The sequence below is a fragment of the Ixodes scapularis genome, unplaced genomic scaffold (assembly GCF_016920785.2).
Source record: "Ixodes scapularis isolate PalLabHiFi unplaced genomic scaffold, ASM1692078v2 PGA_scaffold9__187_contigs__length_104089568, whole genome shotgun sequence".
Classification (NCBI taxonomy): domain Eukaryota; kingdom Metazoa; phylum Arthropoda; class Arachnida; order Ixodida; family Ixodidae; genus Ixodes; species Ixodes scapularis.
The window spans coordinates 14,283,328-14,299,801 of NW_024609884.1; the positions used below are offsets into that span (position 1 = coordinate 14,283,328).

General features: G+C 42.8%; 1 protein-coding gene across 13 annotated transcripts in view; it reads right to left on the reverse strand.

The window, feature by feature from the left end:
• Window positions 1–6,726: 6,726 nt before the first annotated feature.
• Window positions 6,727–16,474, reverse strand: part of LOC8035852 (transcription initiation factor TFIID subunit 4) — a 62,374-nt gene continuing 52,626 nt past the window's right edge. For all 13 annotated transcript variants that reach the window (XM_040503512.1, XM_040503502.2, XM_040503510.2 and 10 more), the window contains 2 exons: window positions 12,461–12,511; window positions 6,727–8,786 (listed from right to left, as the gene is read on the reverse strand). In XM_040503512.1, the coding sequence (XP_040359446.1) occupies window positions 8,679–8,786; window positions 12,461–12,511 (159 nt within the window). In that variant the 3' untranslated portion in view covers window positions 6,727–8,678. The remainder of the gene's footprint in view (window positions 8,787–12,460; window positions 12,512–16,474) is intronic.

The window sequence follows — 16,474 nt, forward strand, 5'->3', positions numbered from 1 at the left end:
CATCACAATTCTTCCTTGCATCAAAAATTACTAACTCCTCCCTCATATGTCTCACCACGCGTCGATCACCAACACAAAATCAGTCTACCTGTTTGTAAAACCACTACTTTTTATAATTCATTCATCTCCAAAACAACAATCACGTGGAACCACCTTCCATCGTCAGTTGTGTCTGAAACAGATGCCATCATGTTTAAGCGTTCTTTAACCACTTTTCTAAGTTAGAATTTCTTATGTTCGTGTTTCTATTCTTAGGTTGTCATTTTGTTTTTTAGTGATTTTCGTTTTGTAACCCACTCCCCTCTTTAATGCCCTCGGGCCCTGAGGGTACAATAAATAAATAAATAAAATAAGTAAATAAAATAAATAAATAACAAAACCCGGCGCATATTTCCCGAATATTTATGAACATAATTTGAATAATGTGAGAATGTATCATTCGACCGTAATAGGCTAGGTAATGAGTAGCCACCCTCGTTTACTTTGAACCGTTTTATATAGAAACAATTTTTGTCATGTCGCGTTACCTTTTGAGTTGTATATACTAATAACTCATTGTTTTGTGGTGTGCTTATGCGGTTTCTCTCTTATTTCAAGTTTTAAATTAAAATCCCAAGGTCGCCTACTTTACGTTCCTTTTTGAAAACGTAAACGAAAATAAAAACATATTTTCGAAATCGTAGAGGCGCAAAATGCCGGTTTGAGGTTTGTTTGTGAGAGTTTGGAGTCGATTTTCTCAAAAAACCCATTTTTGTACATTTTTATTTTTTTACTTTCTTTTAGATATAACAGTCGACTACAAGAGAAAAAAAAAACAATCTAGAAATGTAAGATTTCTAGATTGTTTTTTCTTGTAGTCGACTAATATATCTAAAAAATATATAAAAAAATAAAAATTTACATGAATGGGGTTTTTGAGAAAATCAATTTCAAACTTTCAACATTTGTTATTTTTTATAACCTTTACGTGAAGGTAGCGGAGCGGCTACTTAGCAGATCATAACGATATTATTATATCTATACTGGAAATGCTTAGGGCTTTTTATAGCTAAAGAAAGAAAATGTACCTTAAAGGGATATTTCAACGAAACTTAAGTATACCCGTCGTGTTCAAAAATAGGTTGAATATGATCCACAATATCCGTAAATGACAATCGCACGTTTGTATTTTGCGCCTGGTGGCTGTATTTTTCGTTATAAACGGCCCACTCGGGCAAGCACTCGGAGAACAGCCAACGGAGACCACGTGACATCCAACGCAATCGTGACGTAGTTCGTCTCGGGACGAGCAAAGCTACGGCGAGGCTGACGTCGAGAGGATGGCCTAGTCGTTCCAGCCACCGCAGCGGCTGCTTTTGTACTAATTCTGAGTAACTGGTTTATCTTCTATAATCTTGTAGAGGGATAATAGCGACTTCTGGGTCACACAAAAGGGATTCTCGCAGCTTAGATCAGTTTTCATTACACTTCAGCTTGTCTTAGACAAGCACGGGAGCAATCTCAATTGTGCTTAGCAGCAGAGATGAGCATGAGTGGTTAGGAACCTAGATAGATGGGATAACATAGGGGGCCTCCATGTGCGCTTTGCATAGGGTGATGCCAACTGCCTGTTTCCCTTTCCCACACCCTCGTCCACCGCCATTTTGTTCCTCATTGTTTCCCCGTGCACCGGAAAGTGGCCTTTGTGTCCATCGGTCCTCCCATCCAAAGGGGGAAATGCTAATCCTCCCTCCGTGGGTTCCACAACGCTGCTCCGAACTTGTGAGATAAGGTGCTTGTTTCCGGGAGGGTTATAAGCCCACGGATTATCGCCGAGGACCAAAATGGCTGCTGGTTTGTCGGCGAGTGGTATTACAAAGGCCGTGTTCCAAAATTTACTCGATTTTACTCCAGGGGTAAGAGTTTTGTACCTTGGTGTTCCAAAACCTACCCGCGTCCAGCGTTCTTCAATCTATGTTGTCACGTGACACGACCCGCCGGAGTAACTCGGGTTCATTTGGGTAAGATTTGAAACACAGCCAAAGGGTGGCATCACCCTAGCAAAGCGCACATGAAGGCTCCCTAGGATAACAGTGTAACAGATGCGAAAACTTGAAACGTTGCGAGAATGAGAACCAAAAGGCAAGTGCCATATGTTGCTGAAGATAGTGTCCTTGGTATTTTCTAAGCGGCTTTCACCTGTTCAAAATGCAAACCAGCACTGCTTATCGCACAACCCACACGTACTCGACATAGTAATTATATGTGCGAACTACGTGACGAGCGTAAACAACGGACATGCAGTTGCGCGGAGGAACAGGGCAAGAAATTTCGAGTTTATCCTATTGTGTAACTCAATATCGAAGCGGCAGACTACGATTAACGGAGTTATCGTATTCGAAGCGATAAGCAGGAGCATGGTTAAGTACGCCGAGCAGATCTACCGCCGCTCGCGTGAGAGCTGCTGGCCGGCAAGGTTTCGGATCTTACCGCGTTTCAGTTCTATCAAATCACGTTTTGTCCTGTGGGAATGCGGTTCTAACTTCTAACGATGAGGTACTAAAAGGAATTTTTTGCTCATTTGTTTTCAACTAGCTGACGTCCGGATCCCGGGCCGCAGAGCCTCAGGCGATCTTACGCTTAACAACTCGACCTTACCTCGGCCGACTCGCTTAACAGCGTATGGTTAAAGAATAACAATCCAGTCGCGGGTGGTGTAGCGCTTGGAATCCGACCCCCGAGTTTTTTCGCGCGTTTCCGACTCGGGATACACAGGGAGAATAAACAGAACAAAGGATTGCAAGGCCGACCAAGCTAAACACGCTCATTGTTGCCAATCGAGTCAATAGAAACAGAAACCAAGACAAAATAATTTTTCTTTTTTTTTGGCACACTTAGCGATTTGGTGCATAATGGCGCGAGGTATTGGCTGTGGCGGTTTCCGCAACATGGCGCCGGATGGCGCGGACAAATGCGTCTGGCGCAAAACGGCGCAAATGGCGCAGCCGTTCCACCCCTGATTAGTGCATTTTTGCGAGTAAGTTGATTTACTGACCAAGCAGTCAAACAAAATCAGACTTCAAGCTTTAAGAGCTGCCATACAAAATATTACGTTTTCTACTTATATTACTTTATAAATAGGGCTCCGTGTTTTCGGAGTTTATTTTTCGTCAAAATCGGAGGGTGTTTTTCGGAGTTTATTTTTTTTCCGAAGATTCAGAGTTTATATTTTTTATTCCCAATTCTCCGAAATTCGAAGTTTAATTTCGCTGTGTTTCCTATTAAAAATAAAAAAAATAAATAATGACCGAATGTAAACGTATGCCAGATAAAAAATAAAACGCGCTTGTATCAATTGACATATTTTCATTTGAATTTGGCGTTGGTGCCACTGCCATTGGCAATACTAATTTATCCACGACAAAAGTCACACCAAGTGGCGCTCCGATAAACGCCGGTACCTTAAAATCAATAAACTCCCGGAGGTAGTCGCTAGGAAGCTCATAGTCATCCTATTCCATCAATCCAGCCCGCGGCCGCGCGAGGTGGAGTGGTTAAGGAGGTAATGGAGAGTTTGAACTGCCCCTCTCTTCCCAATTTTATACAGTCCCTATGGTTCACAGCTTTCACTGTTACTAAAACATACCCTTTCCTTTCTCTAAATCACAAATCGCATGGCCCAAACTAGAAACCAAAAGAGTGGCTTTTGTCGTGATCCGAATGTACAATGAACGACCTGTTGCCCTGAATCAACCTTGAAGAGACAAGCGGCAAGACCCCTTTTGACAACGGCCCGAGATTTGAAAGATAATTATGGTGGAATTTTCCCAGGATCATTGGCTCTGTGCTAATCAAACTGTAAAAAAAAAAAAAAAAAAGTATTTTACTTTTTTTTCTTTTGCCGGGGGGGGGGGGGGGGGGGGGGGGGGAGGGGGGAGTGGCATTGACACATAAATATTCGGAGTCTATCGGATAAATCCGAATTGACCAAAATTTTACCGGCGGGTGTTTTTCGAATTTATCCGAAAACACTGAGCCCTACTTATAAAGCACTGCAATAGCTAGCTAGAGAAAAAAAAATCAGCCAAATAAATGGTGGATTTTTTAAGAAAATCGACCGCCAATGTGCAAAAATTTGAAATAGTCCTTACTTTACGAGAATACACCGCCCTTTCACTTTTACACACATTAAATTTGTTATCAATAGAAAGAGCATACTCTCAGCTTTCTGAAAATACTAAATATGTTACGATATCTGAAATAGGTCACACGGAAGAGCTGGTCAAACTTTGGCAAATATTGTCAAAGGGAGACACTTTGACAATATTTAAAACAAAAGTGAAGATAAAAATTTACAATGAAATTATTGACCATAAATAATCGCTATTCTGGGAGTGGTCGAAAAAGGTTATATTGCACTACCAAAAATAGACAAAAAGTTGAGAGGAGCGAAACACGACACCTTCGACAGGCGAGAGCAAGGTCAGTTTGCGCCTCGGATGCTGAAAATGTCCATAACTCGAGAACAAAAAATCGCCTGAACTTGCGGTTTGCACTCCCTGTCACAAAAGGATTTTCCCCAAAACATACATTTTTTTCGTCAAAATTAAAAATTCGACTCTCAATCCGTGCCTGAGTTGAGATGAGACCACCCATATACGTAATCGAAAATATGCAAATGAATGAACCGTACCTGATTTGATGAATCTATGTTTTACGAAACCACCGAAAGCCAAAACAAACAGCAGAGCCAGGATTTGAACTCTGGGCCTCGGTCGGGAGTGCTAACCATTACACCACTCCACCCAACCGAACATTGGGAGGTCGAGAGTTCAAGTCCTGAATGGATTAAGGAAGAATAAACAATTAACACTGGGACAATACAACCACATCCTTCAACTAGGAGCAGACGATTAAAATATTCCCACAGCGAGCAGCCGACTAAACCCAGGAGGGAAAGGGGGGAGAAGGGGAGATAAAAAAAAAAAAAATAAAGAAAAACGCGAAGAGCAAGTTGTCAGCAGGAGGGTAGGGTTTGACACGTTGTTGTTTGCTGTGGTCATGGCGAATGACTCTATAATCTCCCTGTCGTATCTGCCAAATCCTGGCTCCGGCGTTTATTTTGGCTTTCGGCGGTTTCGTAAAACGAAACCATTAGTTCCATCAAGATTTTGATTAGTTCGATCAAGTACGGTTCATTCATCTGCATATTTTCAATTGTTTCCTCTTCGGAGACCACGTAGGATGATTAAAAGTGTGCGTTATATATATATATATATATATATAATTGCCGCAACAAAACTTGCAGGTCTATAACATGGTAACATGGTTTCGGACAGCACAAGATGCAAAATGTGTTAGCAGAGCCACATTTCGTGGTGTGTTGACACATTTTGTTTTATTTTCCCTGTTGCCGCAGTCCTTCCCCCCTCCTCCTCCTACTCCACTCCACTCCACCCCTCGAACATGGGGCTAAAGTATCAATCTGCATCACTGTTCTTCATTTGAGAGAAAATATAAAGTATGTCAGCAACAGGCAAGGATTTAAAAAAAAATGACCGCATTTCCACGTGGTGAATGATGTTGATTGGGGCGAAGCTCTGATTGTGCTGATGATATACTGATTTTGTTTATAGGTAGTGCTGATTTTTTTTTTTTTATCCTCTCCGGAGCAGCTTTTTGTCTGCGTAGACGCTGAGCCGCAGCATGCCCAGCTTTTCGTTCGTTTTCATCCATGTCAGAAAGAGAATGTGTGGTATGGAACGTGGTTATATACGCATTTGAGCATTTGACCGCAGCGCCCTCTCGTCTATAAACGTTGAGCCAATGTATGCAAAGTTATATACGCATTTGACCGCAGTTATATACGCATTTGACCGCAGCGCCCTCTCCTGTATAGACGTCGAGCGGCTAAATGCAACATTTCATCCATGACATCCCTAGCTCTTGAGTTACTACCACATCTCAGAGCCCCCTACTCGTCCCGCAGTCGTGGCCGAGAGGTCAAGGCGATGGACTAGAAATCCATTGGGGTCTCCCCGCACACGTTCGAATCCTGTCGACTGTGCAAACATTTTTTCTTTTTATGTGAACAAGGAAGCCAGCCGGACGGACGGACGGACAAGGCTAGACCCTAATGAGCTTCGCCCCTAAAAGCTGGTTTGGTGATCCTTTGTGCTTCTTAATATTTTAATGTATGCCATCAATCTTCAATTTAATGCCCTTCAGAAATTAATTTATGAAGAGTACTGCAAACTGGAATTGATCAGCACAATCCAGGTTGTGTTGTCTTTACTATAGTTACTGACAAGGTGAAATGCAAGCTTCCTACCTTCAACAATGATTCATCACCTCGCGCACCTCGAGCACGCGCGCACGTGCAGCCAAGGCACAGCAGAAGGCATGGTGCGCATGTTGGAGGCTGGGTGTTGAGAAGACATACTCTGCCATTTTCATTCTGTAAGTGACTAGTAATCTGAGAACCTGCTTATGGGTGCATGTGCAACAGACAGCAACACTTGGCACAACCCTATGCCTGAATTGCCTTGAAAAAAAAGACAGGGGTGGTGTTCACTTCAAGAGCAACACAAACAATTTTGAACAAGCAGCATCGTTAGCATTTATCAACCCCCAGCTGCTACAACCACTACGATGTAAAGTTGAGCTAATATCTCCATTGTCCTTTCCTTGCAAGGGCTTTGCAAGTCTGAAAGGATCCAACACCTATTCAATATTTAGAACACCAGGTTGAGAACAGCAAGGACTTCTCTTGCTCTTTTAATGATTTTAAAAACCATTCAGAAAGTTCAGGGTTCCATGGTCTTCTGATGCTGAAACGACTTTAGCATAAAAAGGTTCCATTGCAGCTACAGTACACTTTGAAAACACAGTAATTACAAATTTCTTTGGACGACATTGTCCCATCCAACAATAAAATCTTATTAAATATATCCTGAAACATGTGCATACATAAGGTTATTTCTCCGTAATTTACAGGCAACTATCAAATATAAGGTAACTATCTGGTATCAAAGGTAAACATGATTTCACCAGTGAACTAAAATCAAGTTTTTGTTATGCTTGTGGCATACTTACATGTACAGTGTAGATACGTGTAGACAGAGCACAAAAATGATATTTACAAGCAGTGTCCATTTCACCAGTTACATGATGGGAGAAAGCTTGACACAATCAATATTACCTACGACAGACACTGCGCTGATGAAAATGCCTGTGGACAGCACCCAATGCATAATGAAGTGGCAAATTGTGTTTCAAACAGAATACACGGAAAATGAGATAGTACAACCAACCAACCACCCAACTAACCAGTCTGCACATCCCTCACAGGCCGCACCAGTTTACAACAGCACTGTGGAAAACAATTTCACGGAACCTTAGTTCATCCTTCTTTTTTGCACACTCTTGCATTATTTACACGTCTTATCACAGAATCAATGACAGCATAAAAAAATTGCAGAAGAAAAAATATCTGACAATGCATAAAAGAAAACAAGAGTACATTCAAATATTGACATATATACAAAGCTTCAAACAAATGAAACAAAAAAAAAGCACATGTAGTACCTAAGTAGAGAGAAACTTGCACTAGTACAAGATCTAAAAAAAAAAAAAAAATTTCCTCTTGAGCAAGAACAAACATGCGAGGAAAGAGGCAGACGCGCTCCCTGCATCCTCATATGCCTGCTCTTCCTCAAGTTGCAACAGTTAGTCACTATGCTCTCCATGTCAACAAAATTTACAGAACCCCCAGGTACACCTTTTTCTTCAGGGGTAAAAAAAAAGACACCAGCATCCAAACAGCCTTTAGGAGCTAATTATCACCAATCTTAGCTAATGCCAATTTTGACTGACAGTACACTTGAAGCAGAGGACAAACCAAAGAGATGTACACATCCTTCTGCTTTGTCCTAGGCCTCGTGAACACTGTACATAAATTTGTCTTTGCTAACTCATTTAAGGGAACATAGTTCGAGCGAGTGGAGTGCAAAACTATCCGACACTGGACATCACACCATTTCTTTGCGGCCCCCCACCACTGCCGAGACACAAAATTTCTTGAAGTGTCTGACATAATGTTGGTACTATCTTAGGTGTGCACTGTGAAACAACACTTCCATGAAACCACAGATTACAGGCAACCTCAAATGATAGGAAGGTGTTCAAGGAATCATAACAATACAATTAATTGTGTCAAACTCATATTTCACTGTCTTTGAACTCAAATTAGGCCCATGCATTGATATCGATGTCACAACCCCCGGCAGTTTTGTGCCACTCCAGCTCAGCAAGTGAAACATCTATTAAAATTGTCAATATACATGTACTGTTAGAAATTAAATATTTACAGACTGTACAAGACATCTTACAAACCAGAATTTCCTATTGTACCATACTCTAAACAATTTTAGAAAACCACTAATTAGGAGCATTAATACTTCAGAGTTATATGGCTGACTAGCCATGATCAAATAAACAATAATTACAGAAAAAAAGGATGTGCCAGGAGACCCCTGACACAACCGAGGACGGGCAGTGAAGACAGATATTTTTCCCTTTTTTTTTTTCTTCTTTTTTTTTTCAAAGAGTGTGCAAACGCTTCACCGAGAGTTGGGGGTTTTTGGGAAAAGCCACTTTGTGTGTATGTAATAAATGTGCAAATGCACACGTGCCACCCTCTACTTGAGATAGGACTTGTAGAGGAGTGTGCTATGGATGCTATCGCGTTCCTGTTCCATGAGAAACAGAATGTCTTTCAGGTTGACGCGCTTCACCCGTGGCCGCATCTGCAAAATTTTAAATACACAAAGCTTATTATGTACAGGAACACTGCATTTCTGTGAGGCATAAAAGGAATATGTGGTACTTACTTTTGCATTCATTAGTGCCCTGTGCGAGTCATTAGTAATTTATTCCCAAAACAAAGCAACAGTTGAGGTTTTCTTTTTTTTACAAAAGCATTGAACTGATTTGCGAGAAGGCTTAATTGCTCCTCAAGAACTCTTCCCAGGACCTTTTTTTTTTTCTTTTTTTTTTTCTTTTTTTTTGTTAAAGGCCAATATATACTTCTGCTTGCTTCCTCCTTTCCCGTATAGCCTCCATCTTTAACCTTGCACCAGCTAATACCTCCTAGATAGCGAAGCCATGGGGTTTTCTACATCCCCTTCAAGTGGCCAGCATGAGACAGATTGAGCACAAGCACTGCATCAGTCTTAAGCTGGGACTACTATACTTGGGGTCAATTTTCTATGGCAATGAAGAGAAAGCTAGGGAGGGCAGAGCTAACAGCTCTGTGTTATTGTGCCAAGTAGCTCCAGACTCTTTTGGTTTCGGTATGTTTGTGTTCTGGCATGACAGACAGGCATTTGCTACTGTTCATCTCTTAGTATGAGGATTGCAGTTAGGGGTGCCCAACTTCGATCACCGAGCATGCAGACATATCCGCATATCGGTCCTTGCGTTTCACCCGTTTGTATAACACAAGCAAACGCTTCGTCTGAAGCACTCTGACAAACTTGTGAGGTAAATAAGAATGTGATCGACCACGTCAAATTTTGTGTGTCTCGCGACCGACGCAGATATACGGCATTGATTTAAGAAATGTCGTGAATTTCATTGGCGCTTCAGTTTTGAGGTCATAAACAGATAAACTCTTCCGGTGCTGAAAATTCACAGCGCAGGAGCGATATACCGATATAGGAGCACGCATATGCTACAGTGCCAAGTCAAATTCTATTTGGATCGCACTCGGTTAGGGCTGGCCCTAGGAGGTGTCGGTGGCACACCATGGCTCGGAACACGTATAGTGAAAGCTCACGCTGCAGAACCCAGGGATCCTGGGCTCAATCCCCACCCCTGCTTGCTTACACCGGTGAGCTTGCTAACCAAACACTATACGAAAACAATAGAGAGTCCAGGTTCCCTTTGTCTCACTTGTGCATACATGCAGCACACCACTTGCTCAGTAGTATGTTTCGTCAACTTTTGGTTGGCAAACTTTGCGAAAATCCTACCAGGGCAAACAAAGGGGGGGAGCTAACGAAAAGTACCGACGATACACCGTGCCCAACAAGAGCCGTCGATACACACAAGACGCCATGTTTGTTTTCCAGGAAACTAGAAAACCTGTTGCAAACTTAAACAAAAGCCGTAAGGGCTAAAAAGAAATGCTCTAAGTTTGGCACATTCAGACTAATATTATAGTAACACTGAAATTAAAGCTAAAAAGAACAATTTTATATTTTATAGCTGTGCAAATTATTTTGGTTGAACTATATTCAGCTGTGCAGTGGAACGGCGTGCTTCGGCTCTGTAGCCTTGGCTCCACTGCCACAGAAAGTTGATCCCAAGTATAGTATTCAATCAGTGAAAACACAAGTCCCAACCAAATACTGACGCAGCACTTGTTTTAATGTGAAAACATTAACTGTCTCATGGAGCGAGCTGACGTCATCAGTTTGAGGCGCGAAAACGGCTCCTAGTTTCCGCCGCAATCCCAATAGGAGCGAGTCGCCTTCGGTTCCATTGGCCGCTGCGCCATGGCCTCCGAGATCCCAAAGTGAGCCCGCGCTAGTACGTGATATAACTCCGCTGCAGAAACGAGCCGTACGCCGTTTTAACAAAAACCAAGCAAGAAGATGATAATGTTTATTGGGATGGCGTAATGTGCGATAACTGTGCAAGAAAGATGAAGATTGAGTTTCTTTAGTATGCAGCAGACGACAGAGGGAGTGGACGAGCAGATGACAAAGGGAGCGGACGAGCGGCTTGCATGCTTTCGCATTCACAACTCGTAAGAAATGCTTAGGTGTACCTCAAGCTTTTTTTTTTTTTTTTTGTGTCTAATCTGTGTTCTGAACTGGCCACTCGAAGATGACATAGGAAACCCAGCATTATGGCCTTGCTGTCTACGTGTTGCCCCAATACAGCTCCCCTAGCCATTTAGAAAAGGGGTTCTCTAATGGTGTATTCGCAAGAGAAATAACTCCGGAGAAAAACTGAGTATTTCATAGAGTTGCATGGAGAAAAGCTACAAGAACAAGGTGGCGGTTAAGAAAATCCGAGCGACTACTCGTACAAGGGAGTTGAGCGTACTTGAGCTGGCAGACTCTTCCTACTCATGTGCCTTCGGGGGCACATCAAACAAGAGGCAGGGGGAATAAAAAAAAGGCACCCCACATTTTAATGATATTTTTTTAAATATTATTTTACAATGAATCTTGCATCGCCATGAGGCATTTTAGCAGGGGGTGGGTCTACAAATGTTTATAAAAGCATCAGATATATATATAGGGTGTTTTTTTTTATTCTTACACATTGGTTTAAAAAAACGTGAAAGCAACACTAATGCAGTTTGCGCAGGTGGGTTATACGGCCAGGCGGACGTTATGTGGGTGGCTAATCTTTGCGATAAGTCGGCTAATTAATTAAAATTTGTTAATTAACTTTTTTAATTAGTGGAAATAGACATATGATTTCAATTAGAAACTTGTAGAGCATCATCGAAAACCACTAAATCAACTATTTTTGGAAAGCTATAACGCCGGGGAAGCATTTTACAGCGTTTTGAAAAAACGCTCCATTTGGAAGCGTTTCTAGATTTCGGTTTCTTATCGGAGCGCATCACCGCGCCCGCGGTCCTGCTCCCCAGTGGCTGAGACGTGCAACACACGTGCGGCGTGCTTCCCTCCATTCTACGAGGGAGGCGAGGAGGTGGCTTCGCGTCGCGACCACCGGGGAGCAGTATCGCGGGCGCGTAGATGCGCTCCGATAAGAAACCGAAATCTAGAAATGCGTCCAAATAGAGCGTTTTTACAGAACGCCGTAAAATGCTGCCCTGGCGTTATATCCTGCTAAAGATAGTTGATTTAGGGGTTTTCAATGATGCTCAGCAATTTTCAAATTGAAACCATATGTTTATTTTAAGTAATTAAAAAGTTAATTAACGAATTTTAATTAATTAGCCGACTCATCGCAAAGATTAGCCACCCCCATAATGTCCGCCTGGCCGTATAACCCACCTGCACAAACCGCATTATAGTAGCTTTCACGATTTTGTTTTAAACAAATGTGTAAGAATAAAAAAAAACACCCTGTATATAATTCATCAGACAAATGTAAAACAGTATTAATAAAACATCACTGGAAATTAAAGAAAAAATACATATATTAGCGAACATCCGTGACGAGGCACACATGACCTCAAAACTGGATGGCACCTAATCCTCTCCTCAGAGAGAAACTCTGTTGAGCGAATACACCATAAGAGGAGTATCTTCCCCGCAGAAAACCAAAGGTGTATGTCGCTCTTTACACCAGGATGCAGGCTTTTAATCAAACTTACACTAAACTAAACTGGCAGCCCTAAAGGAATTTCGGACTTCGTGAAGGCAATAAAAATCCCCAAAACAGAGGGCTCCATGATCATACAATCTTTAAAGTATAACTGCAAATAACTTACCGGAAGTTTAGAGAAGGAGTTGCTGAGGCCAGTTCCTGTTCCAACACCAGTCTGTCACAGAAAAAGGAAAAATGAGAATGAAGTTCCATACAGCACATGCACATGATCTAGAAAAATATTCTGAAAATAGCATGTCGCAACAGTGCAGGGGTTATCAACAAGTTGCTCAACCTAGCCTTTAGTGCCTTCGAGCTCCAAGTATTTTTCAATTGATGCTCATGTATTTTCAAGCCCTCGCCCCATTACTTCATACTTTGATTGTAATGCATAAATGGCTTCTACACAGAGGAACCATCATGTTTACCAAAACCTGCATCGACCTGCGTACAAACACAGCCCAGATTTGCCAAACGAAGACAGAGCGCAAAAGACGTTTGCACCCAAAATAGCCAACAGCACTCGGGCAGATGTGAGTGTGGATGGAGCCGGTTTCGATCGAGAAAATAAAGCCCGGTTCTTCTGCTCACATAAATTAAGTATGCCTTTAAGAAAACTGAAGCCCCTTTAGAATGTAAAGCTAGGGGTGGGGATAGGGTGCTGGGGGAAAAGACAGAAGGGAAAGACGAAATAACATGGTGGATGCCCGTGACATTTTCTTTCAGTAAAACAACCGTGTCAGTAAGAAGGACAATATTGTTGTTTTTCTCGCTGGCACGTTTGTTTCACTGATATAAATGCCATAGGCACCCACAATGACATTTCTTGCTTTGACGAAATTAAGCCTAGGTATTCCATTTTTTCAATCGAACCCGGTATTTCTGAGTGCCAATATTAGGGCTTTTGCAGTCGCTACTCTCCTTGCATAAACAGGGTGTCTAGCAAATTATTATTTTGAAATTCCCTAACTTGTCCAGGTTTTCCCTGACAATTTCAGGTGAAATTCCCTGACCATTGTAGAGGCAGTTGAATATATAAGACCATTACAACACAAGGCATTGAGCATTGAGCACTGTGAGAATCATTTTGCACCGGCTTAATCCAGCTTGCATATTCCGAAATATTCGGGTTCGTCCAGTCCGAATTACACGAGCACTTTCTTGGTGCCAACATCATCAGTGGAGAGGCCACTTCCAGAAAAACAATGAAAATACAACGCTCAACCACAGACGTCAATAACCGTATGGCAGCATGGCCACCATTGCGGTCTGCAGCTTTCCCATTTGTTACTAAATCTGGTAGCTCTAACTGGATCTAGCCTAGTGTCGCGCCCTCAATCCAAGGCTTGGACTGTATTTGTTGGCTGTTCCCTTTGCATCGGGTAGCACACTCTACACTGGGTGAGCAGAGCCCGCGCTTTACTCTAAGCAGAATTTATTGCCTATTTTTCTGCCCCAAGTCTTCGTCTTTGCTCAGGGCACTCAATTACATTTCCGACTCATTTTCTCTGACTGGGCCCGCTTTTTGACAATATCCCTGACAATTTCCCGATTTTTCACAGTAATTAAAATTTCCCACAATTCCCAGTTTTCCCGGTCGCTAGACACACTGATAAACCTTGGCTCTCCACGTGCTGTGCGGGAAAGTAGATGCACAGGATCAGATCACACGAAGGTTAACCTAGATTTGGACAGACACGACAATTGGCACGAAACCCTAGGCGAAAAGGCTACAGTCGGTAACAGGTTAAAGGAACACTGACACCCCTCCAAAAAAAATTTTTGTTTAATTTTTTTTGCCAGGCAATTTATAATGGTGTCAGAAGACTACCCAATCAAAATTTAACTACTGCTTCACATATATTTTTAATAAAGTAAAAAAAAACGCAACTGCTCAAAACCGAAACTGGACTGGAGAGGAAGAAGGAATATAGACCCTTTCAGGCAACATTTCATGGGTGCCGCCATCTTGACGTCACGTGACCCTGCCGCCATAGCCGACCTTCAGTTTCTCGCCGTGTGTGCTGCGCCAACCGCCACCGGAGTTTTGTTTTCGCGTTCTTTTATGTTCTGCGTTGAAATCTTGTGTTTTCTTTGGGTCTTTTCGATATTTCGGGCTTTCATTTAAGCATTTGATATCTATATTTGAACATAGACTTTGTGTTTTCTTATTTATAGAACGGAATCGGACAGCGAATGGATCGACGATGCAAGATTATGGCCTAGGCTTCAGAGACCACGCAAGTTTATCACATTCTTTCATTTTTGTCGCAAATAAAGGACAGTCAACACCATTGTGACATATTGAAATTTCAACTGACGCAGTAAGGCTATCGCAGTCGTGCCCCTCGCTCCATGTGCGCGCTTTAGACATTGATTCTGTAAGTAAAAGCCGAACCGCACGTAAGCGCTTTAGCGAGCGACGACACGAGCGACGGCGACAACCACGAGAGTCAGCGACGAAGATTTCTCACTGTCACCCGTCGCGTCGCTCGATTTTTGGATTTTTTAAAAACGTCGCTCACCCTCTTGGTCGCTTGCTTTCGTCGCTTTCACGCAATTTGCCTCGTCGCGCGATTGACCGCGCGACAGTGAAGCGGGTCGCCGTCGCTTGTCTCGTCGCTCGCCAAATCGCTTACATGTGGTTTAAACTTATTTAATTTCGATGCACACAGCACTGAACCATTGGCGCCTCGATATTAAATATAAACCGTATGCAAGCGACGGCGACCCGCTTCGCTGTCGCTGAATGTTCGCAAACCCTTAATTTTCGTGAATTAAAATTTTTTGAAATTTAAGATTACATGAAAATTTCGGTCCTTAAGAGTTTTAACGCAGGCATCTGGAATTCGCGCAATTCAGTGGCTAAGATTATGTCTTCTGTGACCGATTCGTGAAAAATAGGGGCTGCGAAAATATAGCATTTTACAGTATCTAATGGAAGAAAGCTGAAACTATCGCCGAGGTTATTATATCAGTGAGTAGCATTTCAGCGGCTGCTTGATTTTGTCATTATGTCGCGCTTGGTCGGTAAACAACTGCTGAGTAAACACTGATAGTAGTATACTCCATTTGACCGCGGCAGACACTAAAAGCCATCCCAGCCAATCCAACCCTGTAAACGTGGCATGTGACTACGCTTTTTGTCGTGCGTCGTGGCGCTTCCTTTTGAAGGTCACGGGAACCTCACACAGCCTTGGATTGGCTCCGATGACTCGTTGCTAGGCATGTGCGAATACCGTAATGTCCCGAGTCATCGACCACTCCACTTTTCGGGCAAATATAGATTTCCAAAAAAAGAGCAGTTATCGCCCACCCCTACAAATACCCCAATGCGGACTCCGCAATCCGCGAACATTCATCCTACCCAAATGACACGGCCGCGTACCTTACAGTTAGAGGACTTCCGTGAAAAAGTAAAACAAAGGGGAAAAAGACACGTCACATTGTTTAGGCATTTTCTCCCCTATTTCCACGACCCCGAAGTTCGAGTACATGCGTGCGAAAAGGAAACAATGGAGGTAACAGAACAAAACTTCGTTTTGCTAACAAAAAAAAACTCAGAAAGATAACACAAGCAGTAACCCATTCAGGGGTTGCAAGATCAGCAAATGCCCCAGCCCCATATCCCGGAATGTAACCACGGAGTGTAAGGTCAATGTCAGTCTCCGCCGAAATACGGGCACCGCGCACCCTTTTTCTGTAGCGTCGAGACCACGGTTGGTAAGGATGCGCAATGTTTGAGACAAAGCCAACAGGTAAATAAAGCTTGCTGGGACGCCGCACAAAGACGTTTGTGAAGCGTTCCATTTTGAGCCAGTGTTAGTGGTGTAGCCAAACAGACGTTTCGTTCTCCCTTTTCTTAAAAAAAAAACAAACAAGCGGTTTATTAATACGATACCCGCTTGTCACCGAGACAGGTACCTACCTCTGAATCTCGTTCATTTCGAGTCCTTTTTCTTTTCTGTGTCCACACACAGCCTATCTAGGTGACGTCACACGCCGAAGATACCCCATAGCATGGACCAGTTGGGCACGCGTTAGCGGTTCTCGCGCACACGTGCCAACGACTCCTGCCGTTGACAACAGTGGTGCTGCCCACGTCATGCAGCAACGCCGCCTCAACCCGCGTTGATAG